The 19670-nt window shown below is 44.9% G+C and overlaps 1 protein-coding gene across 2 annotated transcripts in view; it reads right to left on the bottom strand.

Moving 5' to 3' along the window:
- Nucleotides 1-19670, bottom strand: part of THSD7B (thrombospondin type 1 domain containing 7B) — a 925167-nt gene that overhangs the window by 129522 nt on the left and 775975 nt on the right. For both annotated transcript variants that reach the window (XM_082260936.1, XM_082260935.1), the window contains exon 19: nucleotides 15675-15816. In XM_082260936.1, coding sequence (XP_082117062.1) covers nucleotides 15675-15816 — 142 coding nt within the window. The remainder of the gene's footprint in view (nucleotides 1-15674; nucleotides 15817-19670) is intronic.

Below are 19670 nucleotides of genomic sequence, written 5' to 3'. Positions count from 1 at the left end.
TTACAACAACATTTTTATTTTACCATTTGGGATAAAAGTTTTACATAAATGAATGAAAGCTGACCATTGTAGTCACCCCTGTCAGTGCCGATTGGTTTGTCTCAACCCTCTAACTGCCATTTTAGTTGGACAGGTTGGTCTGCGAAAGGAAGTTGAAAAATAACAGACTTAGGCCAGACAGATCACCAGGGGAAAATAAAACAAAATCCTCATCAAGAGAAAATGATTGCAGCGACCAAATCTAAGATATGGCAAGCTGAAATATGTTCAATTTTTGTTTTTGGGTTTAAAGCGGAACTAAACCCTCCTATCCTTTTTCAGCCAAGGAAGCTGCCATCTTAGCCTCTGTTTTATCTGCAGCTGCCAATGTACTGCACATGTGATCAGTCATGCCAACTGCCATTTGATGGTTTGACAGTTTGGTTGAGAGCACAAACAAATGTGACAGTTAGCTTTCCCGGCATGCTGGGAATGTAACTGTTTTTTTGAAATTGTTAAATTGATGGGTTTAGTTCCGCTTTAATACTCTTTAGAATATATTTTAACCACTTACATTGGGAAAGGGAAAGGCTTTACTACTGTTAGTCAACAGTTAGGCTCCATTCACATTTTCTGTTTTAAAACTCCGGGCAAATTCACTGCTATTCTGCCCGCGATCTCAAATCGCACTGCATTTGCAAAACGCATGTTCGGGTGCCCATAATTTTCAATGGCACCTATAACGCAGTGTGGTTGTTGCCGCAATTATCGCGCATAAATCACACGGCAATTGTTGCAAACCACAACGCATGCGGCTTGTCTCCCAAAATACACTTCTGCTCCTTTTTGGGTGACAAGCTTTGCCCGTTGCAGATTGCCGCACAATTTATCACGCCATAACCACGGCAAAACCGCACCACATTTTAGGTGCCATTGAAAATGAATGGCACCTGAAAACGGGTGTTGCGATTTCAGTGCAATTTGAGATTTGAAAAAATCGTAGCCATTCTGAAGCCTGAGATCCCAAAGCACCAAATGTGAATGGAGCCTTAAAGCGGTTGAAAAAACCCTTAAATACCCAGTAAAGTGACTGGCCTCAGGTGATACACAGAGATGAAACAAATCCTCCTACATACGTTATATCTGTTTACCTGCAGCCAGGGCTGTCTTTAAGGCAGGGCAAAAGGGGCAGCTGTCCTGGGCCCAGTCATTGTTGTGGGGCCTAAAGCAGCTGCCCCTTGAGCCTGAGAATAGTTGATAAGTGGATTTGGGAGGGCCCAAGAAAATGTTTGCCCAGGGTCTAATCAATAATAAAGACAGCCCTGCCTGCAGCCATCTTTTGGCTACATCCATTTAATACCCAGTTTTCTTACAGCTTTCCTGAGCTTGCAGGGGATGGAGGGGATACTGCCCAGGTCAGAGAAGAGAGCTGAGTGTACCCTGAGACCTGAGTGGAGCTTCCCCCTCTACAAAATCTCATAGGGAAACATGCATAGCTGAGGCTGTCAATTACCGGCTTTGTGAGGGAGCTCCCCTCTCTGTCCCCTTCGATCCCTTGGAGTCAGCACAGCCTGTCAGAAATGATAGCAGGTAGCAAATGACAGTGCATGTTCCGGAGATATTCATTTTACCTACAGGTAAGTCTTATTATATGTAGGTTAAAAATCACAAAGCTGGGTTTACTACCGCTTTAAGAGGAATTGAATCCCCTTTTTTACACTTTTTGTTTCTCTTTTACCTTTACTGCTGGTTGTCAGAAACACATACTCATATGTCCAGCAAATCCAGTGTTGTCTGGTGACACCTGCCGCTCAGACTCGGCCCACCAAGTCCCACTCTGCCATGTCCTATACACATGTAATCAGAGGGGTGAGTATTTTTGCAACTGGCCCCCTGATAACATGTCTCTGCGCATACACAGAGTGCCGAGATTACTCAGCACATGCCAGTGTACTGCACATTGCCATGAAACCTCCTGGGATGGATGACATAAGTATCCCAGGAGGCTTCGGGAAATAGGCAGTGAATCATTAAACCAGTTCTGGACCAGAAGGATTTGCCCCCTTAATGACCAGGCAATTTTTTACGGTTCGGCACTGTGTTACTTTAATGGACAATTGCGCGGTCGTGCGACGCTGTACCCAAATAAAATTGATGTCCTTTTTTTCCCACAAATAGAGCTTTCTTTTGGTGGTATTTGATCATTATTTTTTGCACTATAAACGAAAACAGAGCGACAATTCTGAAAACAAAAACAACAATATCTTTCACATTCTGCTATATAACATTCTCAATAAAAAAAAAAAAAAATTAAAATCAATTTTTTTCATCCTTTTAGGCCAATTTGTTTTCTGCTAAATATTTTTGGTAAGAAAAAAATTGCAATAAGCGTATTTTGATTGGTTTGCGCAAAAGTTATCGCGTCTACAAACTAGGGAAAGATTTATGTCATTTTTAGTTATTTATTTATTTTTACTAGTAATGGCGGCGATCAGCGATTTTTAGCAGGACTGCAACATTGCGGTGGACAGATCGGACACCTAACTGACATTTTTTACACTTTTGGGGGGACCAGTGACATTACTACAGTAATCAGTGCTAGAAATATGCACTGTTACTGTACTAATGACACTGGCAGGGAAGGGGTTAACTCAGGAGTGATCGAAGGGTTAATTGTGAGCCTAGGGGAGTGTTTACTAACTGTGGGGGGGATGGGCTTGAAATGAGAGAACAACAGTCAGCTGTGTTTAGAACAGCTGACCGGTGTTCTATTTCAGCGGGGAGCGATCGTGGGTGCCCGACGGCAATCGGTGCCACCGGTCCCATGGATCAGCATCCCCGCTGCCTAGTGGGGGCGGTAGCATTCAACCGGCGGTGCGCACTCGCCCCCAGGAGCGCTCCCTCGGATTGCCGTACAGGTACAGCCATTCGTGCAGCCGAGCCAGCCTGCCGCAGTATAAATGGCGCGGGCGGTCGGCAAGTGGTTAAAGTCCAACATCAGGTAAACCTACAAAGTATCTGCCTGCAATGCAAGGGTTAGTTGCTTCTTTAGCTCTAGGGAACTTGTTAAAGAAGATCTACTTATCTGATCTTCCCCTCCTCCGCGCTGCTAGACTGGTCCCCGCAGCATCTTCTCCCCTACGCTCCACTGGCCAGGGCTGTCTTTAACACAGGGCAAAAGGGGCAGCTGCCCTGGGCCCAGTCATTGTTGTGGGGCCCAATGCAGCTGCCCCTTGAGCCCGCACTGTCTACACATAGTTGATAAGTGAATTCGGGAGGGCCCAAGAAAATGTTTGCCCAGGGTCCACTGGCCTAAGGTCCTGACATCATGACTGACGCAGTGTTCATTGCCCGGCACTGGATATGATGACGTTGAGGGACAGGCAACTGTTGAAGTGTGGGGGAGTACCATCTGCAGAGGTAACTAAAAGTGCTTTTTCGCTCTACTAAAAAGAAAGAGCAGCTAACCCCCTGCAGTGTGGGCACAACCCTACTGCAAGGGACAATTTTTTACATTTCCCAGCATCAGGCTTTAACTAAAGTACATAAAAGTGGCGTCACCAACCTGTCTTTGTTTCTTGGCAGGGAAGCTTGAATAATAACTTGTAGAAATTCGCACTAACTTCCTGTAAAGTGAAATCTTCCCAATGGGACACATGTAATACATGATAAGGGCTTTTCATCTTTACTGTTCTGCCTAAAATTAAAATGAAAAGTTTTGGCTATACTTGCACTTTTTGTGTACAGTTTTGTGATTGGTGTTTTTTTAACCGCTTCAATACCAGGCACTTTCACCCAATTCCTGCCCAGGCCAATTTTCAGCTTTCGGCGCTGTCGCACTTTGAATGACACTTGCGTAGTCATGCAACACTGTACCCATATGCCATTTTTATATTTTGTTTTTTAGACAAATATAGCTTTCTTTTGGTGGTACTTACTCACCACTGGGGTTTTTTTTTTATTTTTTCATAAACATATGAAAAAAGACTGAAAATTGGGGGGGGGGGGTTTCTTAGTTTCTTTTATTTACAAATAAGTAATTTTTCTTCTTGACTGATATGCGCTGATGATGCTGCACTGATGGCCACTGATGAGGCTGCGCTGACGTGCACTGATGAGGCTGCGTTAATGTTGCAGCACCAATGAGCACTAATGAAAAAACAGTGATGAGTAATGATAAGCTGCACTGATGGGCACTGATGATGATGCACTGACGAGGCTGCACTGAGGAGGAGGCACTGATAGGCGACACTGATGGGCACTGTTAAAGCTGCGCTGACGTGCACTGGTGAGGCTGCGTTAATGTTGCAGCACCAATGAGCACTAATGAAAAAACAGTGATGCATAATAATAAGCTGCACTGATGGGCACTGATGAGGATGCACTGACGAGGCTGCACTGAGGAGGAGGCACTGATAGGTGACACTGATGGGCACTGATAAGGCTGCGCTGACATGCACTGATGAGGCTGCGTTAATGTTGCAGCACCAATGGGCACTAATAAAGAAGCACTGATGAGTAATGATAAGCTGCACTGATGGGCACTGATGAGGATGCACTGACGAGGCTGCACTGAGGAGAAGGCACTGATAGGTGACACTGATGGGCACTGATAAGGCTGCGCTGACATGCACTGATGAGGCTGCGTTAATGTTGCAGCACCAATGGGCACTAATAAAGCAGCACTAATGAGTAATGGTAAGCTGCACTGATGAGGATGCACTGACGAGGCTGCACTGATAGGCACTAATTGGAGACACTGATGGGCACTGATAAGCGGCACTGATGGAGCTGCACTGATGTGCACTGATGAGGCTGCGCTAATGTGGTGGCACTGATGAGCACCGATAAGCTGCACTGATGGGCACTGATGAGGAGGCACTGACGAGGCTGCACTGAGGAGACGGCACTGATAAGCACTGATAGGTGACACTGATGGGCACTGATAAGCTGCACTGATAATCAGTGCCCTGATTATCAGTGTAAACAATGTGCTCACCGTGCCCTGTCAGACTTGCTGGTTATCGGCACTCCTTTTCCTGCAACATCTTCCCAGATCTCGAGAGCCCAGCTGTAACTGTCTTTTGGGCTTAGTGCGGGCAGAAAGCACTTAGGTTACCTTTTTTTGTTGCAGATGTCTGTAAATAAATTAGGATGTGTGTTTTGTGTATTGAATGCTGATATAATTTTCTCAGTTATGTGAATTGGTGGACGTGTGACTACAGATGTGCAGGTTGCACCTTTTGCCCCATAGTCCTGGCACTAATAGTGTCCCTCTATGTAGTGTCAGAAACTTGGCAGTCATGCTGCACGAAAGTCAGAGTGTCCGCGGACAGACGGCTCCCAGGAATACTCAGGCAACCTGTGCCTCAACAGCTGTTACTGAACTACATGTTCCAGTGTGTCCTGCATGCTAGAGATATTTTTAATTCTCATCATCACAGCGGAGGGTAATGGATGGGAGAGTACCCATAATTAAACAATTACCTCAATTTGGACTAAATTAATTACATTTTATCGTTTTATAATTAAATTATAGCAATTTGCATTTTAATTAAACGTCTGTGTTACATTGTAAGATGCAAAAAAAAAAAATGATTGCAAACATTGAATATTGAAACTGCTTCCTAATATGAGAGTAATAAGCTGTCATTAGAAAAGTGTCAGGCTTGTAAAATGCTACCTCTTACAAAATGGTATATTCAATATCAAGATTAAAGGACCAGTAAACCTAAAATATAAATGAAAGCTGAGCTCCAGCCAAAACTCATTTTGTTTTTCGATACAGCAGGCAAGGATTAGATCTTCTAAATTTTTATAACTGCCATCTGTGTCCCTATGGGGGAAATCTGCCCTCATTACCTGGAAAGGAAGTCATGTGAAATCTTTCCAAATGGGAGGTGGGCAAAAACACAAATTTTCTGTAGCGTGGGGAAGAGTTAGGACTATGTGTTTTTGTTGTCTGTGTGTTGCACCTTCCTAGCTAGGTTGCTATAGTATTGATGCAAATTTAATTTGTTACTCATCTGTAGCCAGTGGAGCAAAGTTTCATTGCTTTCGGCTGTTCTGGGTTCTGCTGGTTGCAGGTTCGACTGCATCCCCGGTTTCTGGTAAGTTCCAGAATTTACTTGAAGAGGAAGACCCTCAACTTGCATATTCATACAGCCTAAGCCAATCCCTGGTAGAAAGAATGACCAGTAAAGCAGTGCTGTATTTTGGCCTAGGCCAACAAGGCCCAGGCCTAGGGCGTCACTTTGCAGGGGGGCAGCAAAAAAGCTACCCCCATCCACCTGAGACTCTATTGGCCATTGGTTGCTAAAGTCGCTTCTCTCACCCCTCTCTCTCTCTCTCTCACTCACTCCCCCCTCTCTCTCTCTCTCTCTCTCACACCCCTCTCTCTCTCCCCCCTCTCTCACTCACCCCCTCTCTCTTTCACCCCCCTCTTTCTCTCTTTCTCTCTCACCCCTCCCCCCTCTCTCTCTCATCCCCTTCTCTCTCTCTCTCTCACTCACCCCCTTTGTCTCTCTCTCTCTCTCTCACCCCTCCCCTCTCTCTCTCACTCCTCTCTCTCTCGCCACACTCTCTCTCTCATCTCCCGCCTCTCTCTCCAATCCCCCCCTCTCTCACCTGCCTCTCTCTCATCCCCCTCTCTCTCCCTCTCTCTCTCTCATCCCCCCTCTCTCTCTCTTACCCCCCCCTCTCTCTCATCCCCCCTCTCTCTCTCTCTATCACACCCCCCTCTCCCTCTCATCCTCTCTCTTTCTCCCCCCCTCTTTTTTCTCTCTTTCTGTCTCTCTCACCCCTCCCTCCCCCCTCCCTCCCTCACCCAGCCTCTCTCTCTCTCTTCCACTCCCTCTCACCCCTCGTGAGATCTCAGGGGTTCATGCTGGGACTTGTAGTCCTTCAAATTTGAAAGGGAGTCATATCCGTTACAAAGGAAGGAGTGGGGCAAATTTACATAGGAGGGGGAGGGGGGGGGTCCCAATTTTAGTCTTGCCTAGGGCAGCACAAAACCAAAATACACCACTGCAGTAAAGGGTTGAGGTGTGAAAACTTAGTCTTGGGCCTGGCATAGCAGGGTCTTGTCCTGGTGGAGAAGACCCAGTCGGAGTGCTGTGGTCCCCTTGGTCACTTAGCTGAAGTTTGGAAAGGGCCATCAGGGTCCCAGCTGTGGGAAAGCTGAAGGATCCGTGTCTAAAGTTGCTGGGAGCAGTTTGAAGGAAGTCCATGGAGGATCTGACCTGGAGGCTCATAGCACAGAAGATGTCTGGTACGGCACAGTGAGTGCAATACAGAAAGAGATCCTAGGGACTGTCCTGGATAACTCTTGGAGAGACTGCTCCAGATTTGCTGGCTGGCTCAGGTTTGTTTGCTCCTGCATTGGAGTCCCCTGCACTGTAGTTCACTGTACTCTACTCAAGTTCCTCAAGCAATAAATCTAAAAAGACACTTGCCGTCTGGTTCTTGTGTAGAGAGACTGGGAAGCTACCGTTTGCCTAGCTGCTTGCACCCACCCAGGAATAGAATTTGGGACAAACATTTTTGAGCCACTGCGTGGGCAATTTGCTTGCCTTTGATATCTTGCGCTGATTCTTAAAAACCACTAAATACATTGAAATAGAACTTGAGACAAACAGCAGGGCCCGTCAGAGGTCTGAAACTCTTGTGGGGAAGGGTTAGAACTTAAGCCCCGTACACGCGCGTCGAAAATTGGCAGGGAGTATTCATCCGACGACCGATCTGTCGATTTTAGTCTTGTTAGTATGATGCTTCCGACAACCAACTCCGACTTTTCGGCCGAAAAAAATCTGGTGTGCAGACTATAAAATTTTTGTTGGCCGTCAACACAACGGCCGATTTTCGTGCAGTCAGTACAGATTTCGACAGGGAAAAATCTGATGAGCAAGTCTGGGCATGCTTAGTGAAGAAAGAACACAGAAAGCAAACCAACACATGACATCACTTCTGAAGTAGAATTTTGTTGGGCGAGAAAATTCGTGTGCAGTCTAGGCACATTCCAACCAACAAAACACAACTCTGGACAAAAGACGGACGATCGGTTTGGCCGATAATCGTTGAGTGTGTACGGGGCTTTAGACTGTTTTCATTGTTGCCTGTGCATGATACAGTGGCTGGCTTGGGGTTCGTTTTGAAGCTCTTACTGCGAGGAATCACTCACCCAAATATTCTTGTTGTATGAAGATATAGACTCTGTTAACACAATGTTAACATAACATATGTTAACATATTGACTCTGTTAACATAAGAATATGAGAAAATATGATGACCTGGGTGATTTTCCCCTCTAAGCAGATAAAATTGTATAGACTTACAAATGATCCAGCTGCATCAGGTATCAATGCCTTCCTCTCTTACCAATGCAAGACTTCATAGTGCCAAAGAAGCTGTCCCATCTTTCAGCTCTTTCAGCGAACTTGACATTGATTAAAATGTGTTTAGAGTAAGAGCAGTACATTCAGTGCTGCCTGAAAGTAGAAGCAATAGTCCAGAAATCAATTAATGTCCTTGTGGGACCCTCTGTATCCTAAGCCCATGGAGTCTTGACTTATATCCAAGTCAAGATTAAGCCTTACCCTCTCCTGGCATTAGCATTGCCCCTCTATCCCAGCTTTCAAATGCCAGAGACTCTAGTGCCCATTATGTTCTGCATGTTAGCAAATCAATGATGATGGGTAGGAGGGGAACAGTCTACATCTTAGGCAGCTTGAGCCCAGAATCAAACGAGGCTTCCCAGGGGGACACAAGGCCTTCAGCTCTGTTGTGACCTCAGGCAATTTTTAAGGTCACGCCAAGTTCGCTAGAACCAACATGAATTGGACATTACGCCCTAAGTAACAACGAAAGATGCAACTGATACAGCAAATGCCATGGGCTTGTGGACGTGTCTGAGCTATGCTTCTCAATTCCTAAACCATACTAGGCACAATAGCAACTGACTGGAATTTTCTTCAACAGAACCTTGGAGATAAAGACCATCTCTATACTCAGCACTACATTATTTTCTAAGTTTTAAAAGTACATACCATAAATACCAATCTACATAAATTCAAATTTTGATTTATGCCACATATTAAAGAGGGTAACTGGTCATAAGACAAATATAGAGGTATATATTGTTGACCTCTCCTTCTAAAAACTTTATCCTCCAGGCCAAAACCCTGGAATCTGCAACATGCAATTTTTAACTATAGTTAAGAGGTCTGTCCTTGGCCCCACAATCACTCCTTCCTCCCTATTGACTCAGCAATGGTTTAAGAAAGAATGAAAAAAACCTTCTGCGTTCCACGAGCGTGTACCAGGAGCTGGAAGTGAGGTTGGCGTAGTCACAGGTCCTTGCGTCCCGATGCGTTTCGTAGGCACGCCGGCTTACGTCATCAGGGGCATGCCCGTGTCCGTGAACCGGAGACCGCAATATGTAATTACATGCTCCGATTTTACCTACGAAATGTAAGTGCATCCATCTCTTAGTAGTGTTCAGGGGGGGGCGCTATGCACAGGATGCAGTGTTTAGAAGTGCGCTATGCACAGCATGCAGAGTTTAGAGGTGCACTATGCACAGAGTGCAGAGTTTAGGGTTTTTTTTTATGTACAGAGTGCAGTACAAGCAGTGCCCTTTGCACAGAGTGCAGAGTTTAGGGTTTCGTTATGTACAGTGTGCAGTTCCAGCAGTGCTCTTTGCACAGAGTGTAGAGTTCAGGGGTGCCCTATGCACAGAATACAGACTTCGGGTGTGAGCTACATACAGAATGCAGGGTTGAGGGGTGTGCTGTGTAGAGAGTGCAGGGAAATCGTTCTTACTCTCACATTCTGGGGAGCTGTCTCCACTGTGCCCTGCTGTGAGCGATCTGTTACATCTGGAAGCCACTGAAAGCAAAGCTGTCCCTTGTAAACACAGACGGCTTCTGTGTTTACAAGTGACAGCGAGGAGCAGGAGCAGAGAATGAGAGCTGGAGGTGGCAGAATGGAGTTCCACCACATTTCAGGTGCAAAACTGGATGGAGGGCCACAGGGGATGGGGCCCGGTGGGCTGGATTCGGACCGTAGGCCTTATGTTTGACATATGTGCTGTAGTGTAACCAAGAATGCAGATTGCACCAAATACTGCAGGATTACAATAATCAAGTTTCACAGTCAACGTTTTTTATGATGTTGAAGATTATTAATGTGTCATAGACAATACGTAATGATGCATGTATTATGTATATTTATGGGTATTAAAAGATGTGCAATTAATAATTCTTCTCAAGCTGCATCATTAAACTGGTTAATGACTATACCGATAGTAAAAATGATACAGTTAATTTTATAGGTTGAATACATAAAGCATATTGATACGGACTGTTAAGCGTCACACGCAGGGTATTCGGGATAAAACAATGTTTATAGCTTTAATTTTTCTAACTTGTTAAAAAAAAACTTTAAACATTAGTGTTTAAAGTTTTTAAAGTGATATCTAAAGACAAAACTTTTTTAATTTTAATATTAGATGAAGTAGGGATGTGTTAAAACCCCCTTTCTTAGCTGTCTGTGTTCAATCGGGAAGAGTTACCTGCACTTCCTGTTCAGTAGATTTAACAGGAAGTAAGCAGAAATCTCTTCCAGTTAAGAAGGAATCCCCTCTTTGACAGCCACTGGAACATGTGTTGTAATGACAACTTACAAATTTGGATTCAGCCCTCAGTTCTCCAAGGGTGGTCTACAGAACACCTCCCCGTGACAAGAGATAAGGAGAGGGGATGTGTGGAACCCAGGCAGGACTGCCAACACTGCTGGGATTTCAAGGAGTTCACCGTATTTCTGGAAAATTAACAGGTTTTTTTCTGTACTTGTTGTGTTTCGCACAGCTGTCACAAATAATTGCCGTATTGTGTTTAATATGTTTATTTCCGATGATCGTCAGCCCCATCTATTGGCCATAAAGCTGTATTTTCTGGCAAATACTGCATTTTGGCCACTAGATGGAGCTAATGACCATAGAAAATAAATATATTCAACACAATATAGCAACTATTTGTGAGGTCATTGCAAATGCTACCTGCATTTGTACAGCAAATTTTTAATAAAAAGACTCCTTGAACTATTCGGGATGTGGACCATCAGCTTTGCCAGTGTTTCTTCTGCTTCACTACCATGGTGTAATTTAATTAGGAGCTGTAGCTTTTATCACACCTCACATACATTTTTGTCGTGATAGTATTATTGCCACCAGTTAGGCTAGTGAAAATATAATGATGCAATAAGTTAGGTTAGTGATAGGGTATCCATTTCAGTTAACAATATACGTTATATCTCTTGAAATCAGAAGTTAAAGAGACTTTGTCATTTTATCCCACCCTCCAATCCATTTCAAAGCACTCCATGGATTCATCGAAGGCTGCTGCAATACACCTTGTGTCAGCTCTGGCATTTATACATGGTTGTCACTACCTTCGTCATAGGACAGTGTTCATGCCTGGCAATTGGTCACTCTGGCCCTGGTACTGTCGCATGGTGTGGGGGGGGGGGGGGGGGGCGCATGCTCCTCCATACCTGGACATCCTAAGTATTTTGTTACTGCGATATTGGAAGGAGTGGCAGGGGCAGTGCCCAGACAAGGACTTCTAGAGATCAGGGCGAACATGTCAAACTACGCCCCCCTCAAGCTGTATGAGAACCCCCCCCCACAAAAACACTAAGCACTAATCTGCATGCTTACCCTAAACATAAACTCCCTCTTCTTCCAGTACAAATCCACCCCCATGCTGAAATCCCCCCTCTCAGCACAAATATCCCCCCCCCCTTCGTCCTCTAAATGCTCCCCCCCCCCCAAATAAAAAATTAAATCCTCCTAGCACAAATCCTCTACCCCTAACATTTCCACTCCTAGTACACATCTTCTAATTATTATTATTACTCTGGGCTTTTTTTCTCAGGAAATAGGTGCAGGAACTCTCCCCTTTTAAGCCACCCCCTTGTCTCCGCCCCCTACCCACCTCCGTGTCTCTTGGTTTCACCCACTACCCACCTCCCACTACCACCCCTTTTAGAGAATACAGAACCAAGTATCATTTTGTGGTGTTAAGTAATTTGTATGCAATTGGTTAACAATAAGAAAAAAAGCAGTAAAATAGATCCCCTGAAGCCAGCGACAATAGACCCCACCCCAGCAACAATAGACTCCCATCCCAGGCACACTAAATCCCCCAGCAATAACAGATCCACCCAGCAACAAAGCATTTCTCCCAGAAAAAATAGACCTCACCCCTGCAACAATATATCCCCCTAGCAACAGAAAACCCCAACCCCAGCAACAATATATACCCCCAGAAATTTTAGATCCCTCCAGCAACAATAGGTTCTTCACATAACATTATACCCCCCCAGCAACAATGGCCCCCCGTTACAAAATACCACCTCAGCAACAATAGATCCACCCCAGCAACAATATTCCCCGAGCATCAAAAACAGGTCTATCAGCAGCAAGCAACAATAGACCTCTCCCTCAACAGTAGATCTTTGCCAGCAACAGTTGACCCCTCAGCAACATAAGAAGCCCCCTAGCAACAACAGATCCCCGTGCAAAAATAGATCCATACCAGTTACAATGGATCCCCCTGCAGCCAGCATCATAGACCCTTCAGCACCCTTGCATTTACATACATTCAGTGCTGGAGGTGCCGGAACTGCGTTCCCCCTGAAAAAAAGCCCTGTTATTATTACAACAACAAGTTGTAATAATAATAATAATTGCTATTATTATTATTGTTGTTGTTGATATAGTAATAATAATAATAACAATAATAATTGTAAGGCTGCATTCACATGTCAGCGTATGGATCGCGGGCAGAATCGCCGCGATTCCGCCCGCGATCCGGAGATTATTGCAAATCGCGGGACGCCTGTGCGTTGCCCGTGATTTGCAATAGCACCCCAAACGCTGAGCAATGTTGCCGCGATCCGCCTGCCGAATCGCGGTAACATCGCGCAAAAAAAAATCGCGGGACGCAATACGCTCCAAAGAAGCTCTTGTACTTTTTTGGGCGTAATGCGTCCCGCAATTTTTTTTTGCGCAATGTTACTGCGATTCGGCAGGCGGAAATCGCGGCAACATCGCTCAGCGTTTGGGGTGCTATTGCAAATCACGGGCAACGCACAGGCGATTTGCAATAATCTCCGCGGAATCGCGGAATCTGCCCGCAATCCATACGCTGACATGTGAATGCAGCCTTATTATTACTATAATCTATTATTATGATGATTATGTAGCGGACCCCCCAAACCTCCTAGGGCCTGGTGGTGACCCACAGAGGCAGAGAGGGCATACATACCTCCTTTGGGTGTGGATTGTTAGGCATGGTGGGTAATGAACAAGTAAAGAAGCGATGGGCGCCAGTCACTTTTATGCTTGAACAACAGAAGAGCTTTATTTCTTCTCAACAGGACAAAAATAAGATAAGGGAGAGAGGGGTAGGGCACAGGACTCCCTTAAAAAACAGTCAAACACTGGCTCTCCTCCAAAGAGTCTCAGGCATGTGGCTAGGCCCCAGGCTTCAGGCCTACCCTGCAGCAGCATAGTAGCACACACCTACCCCAGAGGGGGTCCGGGTGGCAAGAGAGCGAGAATTGGACTTCCCTCAGTTAAATAGTCTCCCCCAGCATGCCTCAGCTGCACTGTAATTGGCCAAGAGAGACATAGATATTTCTAGCCTGTTTAACTGTACTTCTCACTCTAATGTCAGAGGCAACTGTGCCACTTACTGTCAGAAGGGAGAACCACAGCCAAACCCAGATTAAGAGGAAGTCCAATATACCACAGTGCTATAAATCAGCCAAGCTAGTTACTGCCCAGCAAACTAAATTTTACTAGCAACCCTGCTTAAGACAAGGGTGCTACAATTATATGTTTTTTTTTCCCCAAAAATGTTTTTTTGAAAAATGTGAATGGTGTTATAAACAGGCATGGGATATATGCGAATACAACTTATGAACGTTAACAAATAACATCAAATTTCAACAAGTTTAAGGGATTGTGAGTTCTAGTGGTAGCAAATCCATGAGCAGACAACTACAATCAAGTGGAACATATTACTCTGAATATGATATGTCTTCTATTCAAGACTAAAATATATCTCATGTACTTCTTGGAATACAGCTTAACAGGTGGGGAGTGGTGAGTGATTATGATGATTATTATTATCATTATATTAATAATAGTGATCGACCGATATCGGATTTTCATTGCCGATACCAATATTTTGGCCATTGAATATCGGTATCGGCCGATATTGGGCAATATTTTTGTACATTTATAACATTTTTTTTTTTTTATTTGACAGGTACTGTTGTGGAGGGATCTGGGGGTCTAAAAGACCCCAAACCTCTCCTCTGCACTTAAAAGCATTCAAAACAGCCAAGTTTGTCATTCTTTTGAAACTGGCGCCAAGTACCCGGAATGGATGTCATGACATCACTTCCGGGTTTTTACATGGAGACCCGATCAGAGCCGAATGCGGCTTTGATCGGGTCTTCAGTGGTGGTGTTTTTCCGAGGACAATGGCCGTGATAGCTGGTTGCTCGGTGTTGTACCGAAACCATGCACTCGGCTCTGATTGCGTCAGTCTCTAGCCGTCTGCCATCTGCCATCCAGCTCCACCCAGCTCCGCCTCACCAGCTGAACTGAATTCCGCCCCTCCAGCCTTCTGCATTCCAGCTCCTCCCATGCTCCCTCCGCTCCGTGTAATCTACGGTAAGACTACAGTACTTTATTCGAGTGCCTGGGGAAACTGGCCTGGGTCTCCCGGGGGACGCCCCCCTCCCGCCGCGGAAGGCGGCGGGAGGGGGGCGTCCCCTCCTGCTCCTTGTAATGACAGCCGCATCGGTTGTCATTACAAGACAGCCGGCCGACTGCTATGGACACCGGTACCGGGGTGATGCCTCTAGCTGCAGGCATCACTCCGGTGCAAGCACTTTCCGAAATAACGGGAATATCGGCCACCTTGTTGGTCTATTCCGATATATCGGGGAAAGTGCATATCGGCCCTCCATATATTGGCTTTGCCGATAATCGGTCGATCCCTAATTAATAAAAATATTTATTATTGTTATATTAATAATAATCATTGTTATTAGTATTATTATTATTCTTATGATAATATTCATCATCATAAATTGTCAGTTTTACTGTGGCTGTTTATTGCATCACAATGAAACTTTCTCAGGCTTTTCTTTCACCCAGGTAACTCAGTCACCAATTAATCCCCACCGACACAGAGGAAACGTACAAACTCCATGCAGACACCATCCCTAGAGGGGATCTATTTCAGAACTCCAGTGCTACAAGGCTAATGAGCCAAAGACCCAGCCACTACGTTCCCCTAAAATGCTGACTTGCCACCTTTGCACAGCACAAAGATTGTGTTACCGATGTGCTGCGGAGATCTGCATGCGTATGCATAAGTTCTGTACTGCTGACAGCTCAGATCATTATACAATTACATTTCATAAATCCTGCCCCGATTCTAAGTCAGTAACAGAACTTTTTTATTTTTCTGATCTATCAGAAGGAGAATAAAATGGATGAATATTTAATGGGTACATTAAAGAGCGAACCATGATGGCAGGTACAGTGAGTCTCCGGAGGAAATCATTAAGGCTGTCTTAGAGCAGATTAGAATGACCGGGAGGTGCGGACGTACCTGTGACATTATAGTGATAGTGGAAGCAGTTGGTGTTCAGGACGCACGGCTCTGTCTGAGAAGCCTCGGGACACGTCTTCCCGTTCCCTGGAATCCTCAGAGGAAATCTTGTCCTTGACCGCACCGAAGAAGAGTCACACGACTGAGGGAAAGAAGAGACATTAGAAGACTTAATACTTCAAATAACACATTTTATGCTCACAGTACCCAGCAATATGGACTGAAATACAGACAGAATGGGTTTCATTTAAAGGGCCGCTGTCTTTTCGCATTTGCACCTTTTTTATTCGTTAAAGCAGAACCCTAGCCAAAGATAACATGATGAAAATGAACATTGGCTGTTCGTCTATTCGACAAACACCCGAATTATCGTGGCGTTGGACCACCGAATGACCACAATGCACTGCGCCATGGCACAGTGCATTGGAAGTCCTGATTGCGTTACTGCACATTTAACGCAGTATATTGCAGTGTGTTACTGCATGTTTAACGCAGTCTATTTCTGTGTGTTACGTGCCTTTTACCGCAGCATAATTCAGTGCGTTAGTGCACGTTTTCGCAGTATATTTCTGTGCATTACTGCACGTTTAACGCAGTATATTTCAGTGCGTTACGGCACGTTTAATGCAGTATATTTCAGTGCATTAATGCATGTTTAATGCAGTATATTTCTGTGCGTTACTTCTATCCAAAGTCTGCTGAAGAGACACCAGAATTTATCCAAAAAATCCCTAATCTTGTTCCCAGTGCACTACACTGTGCCCTCATCACACAGACTGGATCCCCAAGCTGCTGTTTACAAAATAAAGAAAGCTTGAAGGGAAAGTGTCATTTTTTGGCTTTATAAGGGTCCATTCACACTAGCGCGACTTGTCAGGCGACTTGGTCGTCTGACAAGTCTCGGTCGGTTGCTCGAGCATTGAATAGTACAGGACCCGTTCTAATAGTCGCTCCAACTTAGAAAAAGGGTCCTGTACTACTTTGGGGCGACCTGGAGGCGACTTGCATTGACTTCAATTATATGAAGTCCCTGCAAGTCGCGCAGCAGGTCGCCCCAGCAAGTCGTGTCGCGCCAGTCTGAATGGGCGCTTAATGCAATTATTTTTGCAGCAGCTTCTACATACAGTACATATGTGCCACATTACAGGCAGACAAAGGGGTCCCCCCTAGGCACTATATTTATAGGTATTTTAAATTTTTATTGTTATTTCATTTTTTTTATGCTTTCACTTTAAGCATCAGTAAATCACTGCTCATTTAAAAGTTAAGGTTTATATAATATTTTATCATTGATACATGTCACTCAGGGCAGTACCCAGACCCCCATAACCATTATATGCCCAATCACTTGCATATACTGTAAGCCTTCAAAATGGGCACTTTTGATTTTTCCAGTTAAGGTCCAATAGACTTCAATGTGGTTTGTTATTCGGTCTCTAACTTTCGCAATGTTCGAAAGTTCCGGTGCGAACCGAACAGGAGGTCGTTCGGCCCATCCCTATCTGTTTTTATTATACACTCCAAATCTAACAGGCTCCTTGAAATCAGCAGGACTTTTGTATGACTACCAACATTATTTACAGTTCTTAATACTTATTCTACCAAGAATACTTGCAGCAAATGCAGCAACATGCACATGTAGGACACCAAACGTTAGAGGTGATTTATTCTTCCAAAGCAAATCCACTTTTGAAAACTGGTACTGACTAGTATTCCCATGTTTCTCTTCTCCCTCAGTTTCTCTCCATCAGTCAGCTGATGTGAACCCAATACTGAGGGAGGAGGGATTAAACAAGGATGCTGTGGAGGTGGCAGACATCTTCCTTATGAACTGATGACTTCATTGGTTGTTAGGATGCCAGTGTCTAGAAATTCGTAATGGTGCATAATGAAAACCAGTGGCTTTGTGTAGCTAAAAAGCAGGATCCATCCACCTGCTGGCTTGCATACAATTTTTTATACATTTTAAAGCATTTTGCCAAGGAACCCCTAACCATATTCCAAAGCACCCCAGGGTGCCTGAGCACCCTGGTTGAAAAAAGGCTGCTGTAACTTATAAATGTTGCTATTCCCAATGTCACCTGCAGATGGCTCTGCAGAGGAAATGGGAAAAGTGAAATATAACAGTTCTTCTTAAGCAGGGGTCTCCAAACTTCCTAAACAAAGCGTCTTTTTACTATCTTTCAGACTTTTGGGGGGGCCAGAGTGGCTAGGGGAAGTACAAAAATTACATTGTGCCTGTAGTCAGCAGAAGGAAGAATAGTGCCTCATCATTGGTATTAGTGGGATGAATTGTGCCTAATTATTTATATCAGTGGGAGGATTTATTCCCTATTGCTGGTGTCAGTGGGAGGAATAGTGTCCCATTACTGGTGTCAATGGAAGGAAAAATGCCCCATTGTTAGTGTCTGTGAGTGTAATGCTTCCCCAATCCCCACTATTAGTGTCAGTGGAAGAACTGGTGCCCCCTTGTTTGTGTCAATGGGAGAAATAGTGCCCGAGGGCCAGATAAAGGCATGCAAAGGGCCACATTCGGCCCACAGGTTACAGTTTGGAGACCACTGTTCTAAAGCAATGGTCTCCAAACTGTGGTCCTCTGCTTGCCTTAATCCGGCCCTTTAGGCACTAATCCCTTCACTGATATGAGGCACTTTTCCAACTACCTTGCACTGACACCAAAAGTGGGGCATAATTCCTTCCATTGACAACAATGATGGGGCACTATTCCTCCCACTGACACCAATGATGGAGCACTATTCCTTCCACTGACACCAATGATGGAGCACTATTGCTTCCACTGACACCAAGGATAGAGCACTATTGCTTCCACTGACACCAAGGATAGAGCACTATTGCTTCCACTGACACCAATGATGGAGCACTATTGCTTCCACTGACACCAAGGATAGGACACTATTCCTTCCACTGACACCAATGATGGAGCACTATCACTACCATTGACATCAACGATGGGGCATTAATCCTACCGTTGACACCAATGATGGAGCACTATTACTACCATTGACATCAACGTTGGGGCATTAATCCTACCGTTGACACCAATGATGGAGCACTATTCCTTACACTGACATCAATGATGGGTCAGTGAAGACAAAAAAGCAAGGCGCCTCTAAGTGCAGTAACTAAAGACATTTATTAAAAAAAGGTTAAAAAACACTCACATAGGGCTGGGAGGTCTGACGAAGGAGCCGTGCATGCTCCGAAACATGTAACCGCCCATCCACCAGCGTCACAGGATACCGGCCGCTCACGTCCCTGCTCTGTTGCTAGGAGTCCTACGCCGCACACAGCTGAGAGGACGCATTTACTGGAAGCGGAGCTCCGGGTGTCTGTACCATAGCACTGTGGCCCAGAAGATTCCGGATGGATCCTGGACTATCATGCTTTATGTTGCTCATGTCCCATCCAACCCTATGTGAGTGTTTTTTAACCTTTTTTTTAATAAACGTCTTTAGCTACTGCACTTAGAGGCGCCTTGCTTTTTTGTCTACACTATCTCCAGAGCAGCTTCTCCTCTCAAGTGCTGCCCAGGTGCAGCGACCTACATACTGCCTGACAAGATACACGGAAGCGCCCATACAAAATACACTTTTTACCAATGATGGGTCACTGATCCTCCCATTAATATCAATAATGGGGGACAATCCCCCCTCCTACTGACCACAGGCAAGATGTATTTTTTTAACTCTCACTGACCACCAAGCCTGAGCCCATTTTTTTACTCCCATTGAAACCTAAACATTTACTACTCCCATTGGCCACACTCCCGTCCCCCTAAAGCCTGAAGGACAGTAAACTGGCCCATTTTTTTGAAAGTTTGGAGACTCCTGTTCTAAAGAAACATTGTAGCCTAAAAATGTTGCAGATCCCAATGTCACCAGTGGGTAATATGAATTTCTTTCCACTTAGGTGGGGTACACACTATAAGAAAATCGGGTGAACGATTGTCTGATTTTCCTTGTTGTTTCACAGCAA

Source organism: Pelophylax lessonae (assembly GCF_965119305.1).
Source record: "Pelophylax lessonae genome assembly, chromosome: 6".
NCBI classification, from domain to species: domain Eukaryota; kingdom Metazoa; phylum Chordata; class Amphibia; order Anura; family Ranidae; genus Pelophylax; species Pelophylax lessonae.
Note: the sequence above shows the minus strand (reverse complement) of the source record. Positions and strands in the feature narration are given on the sequence as shown.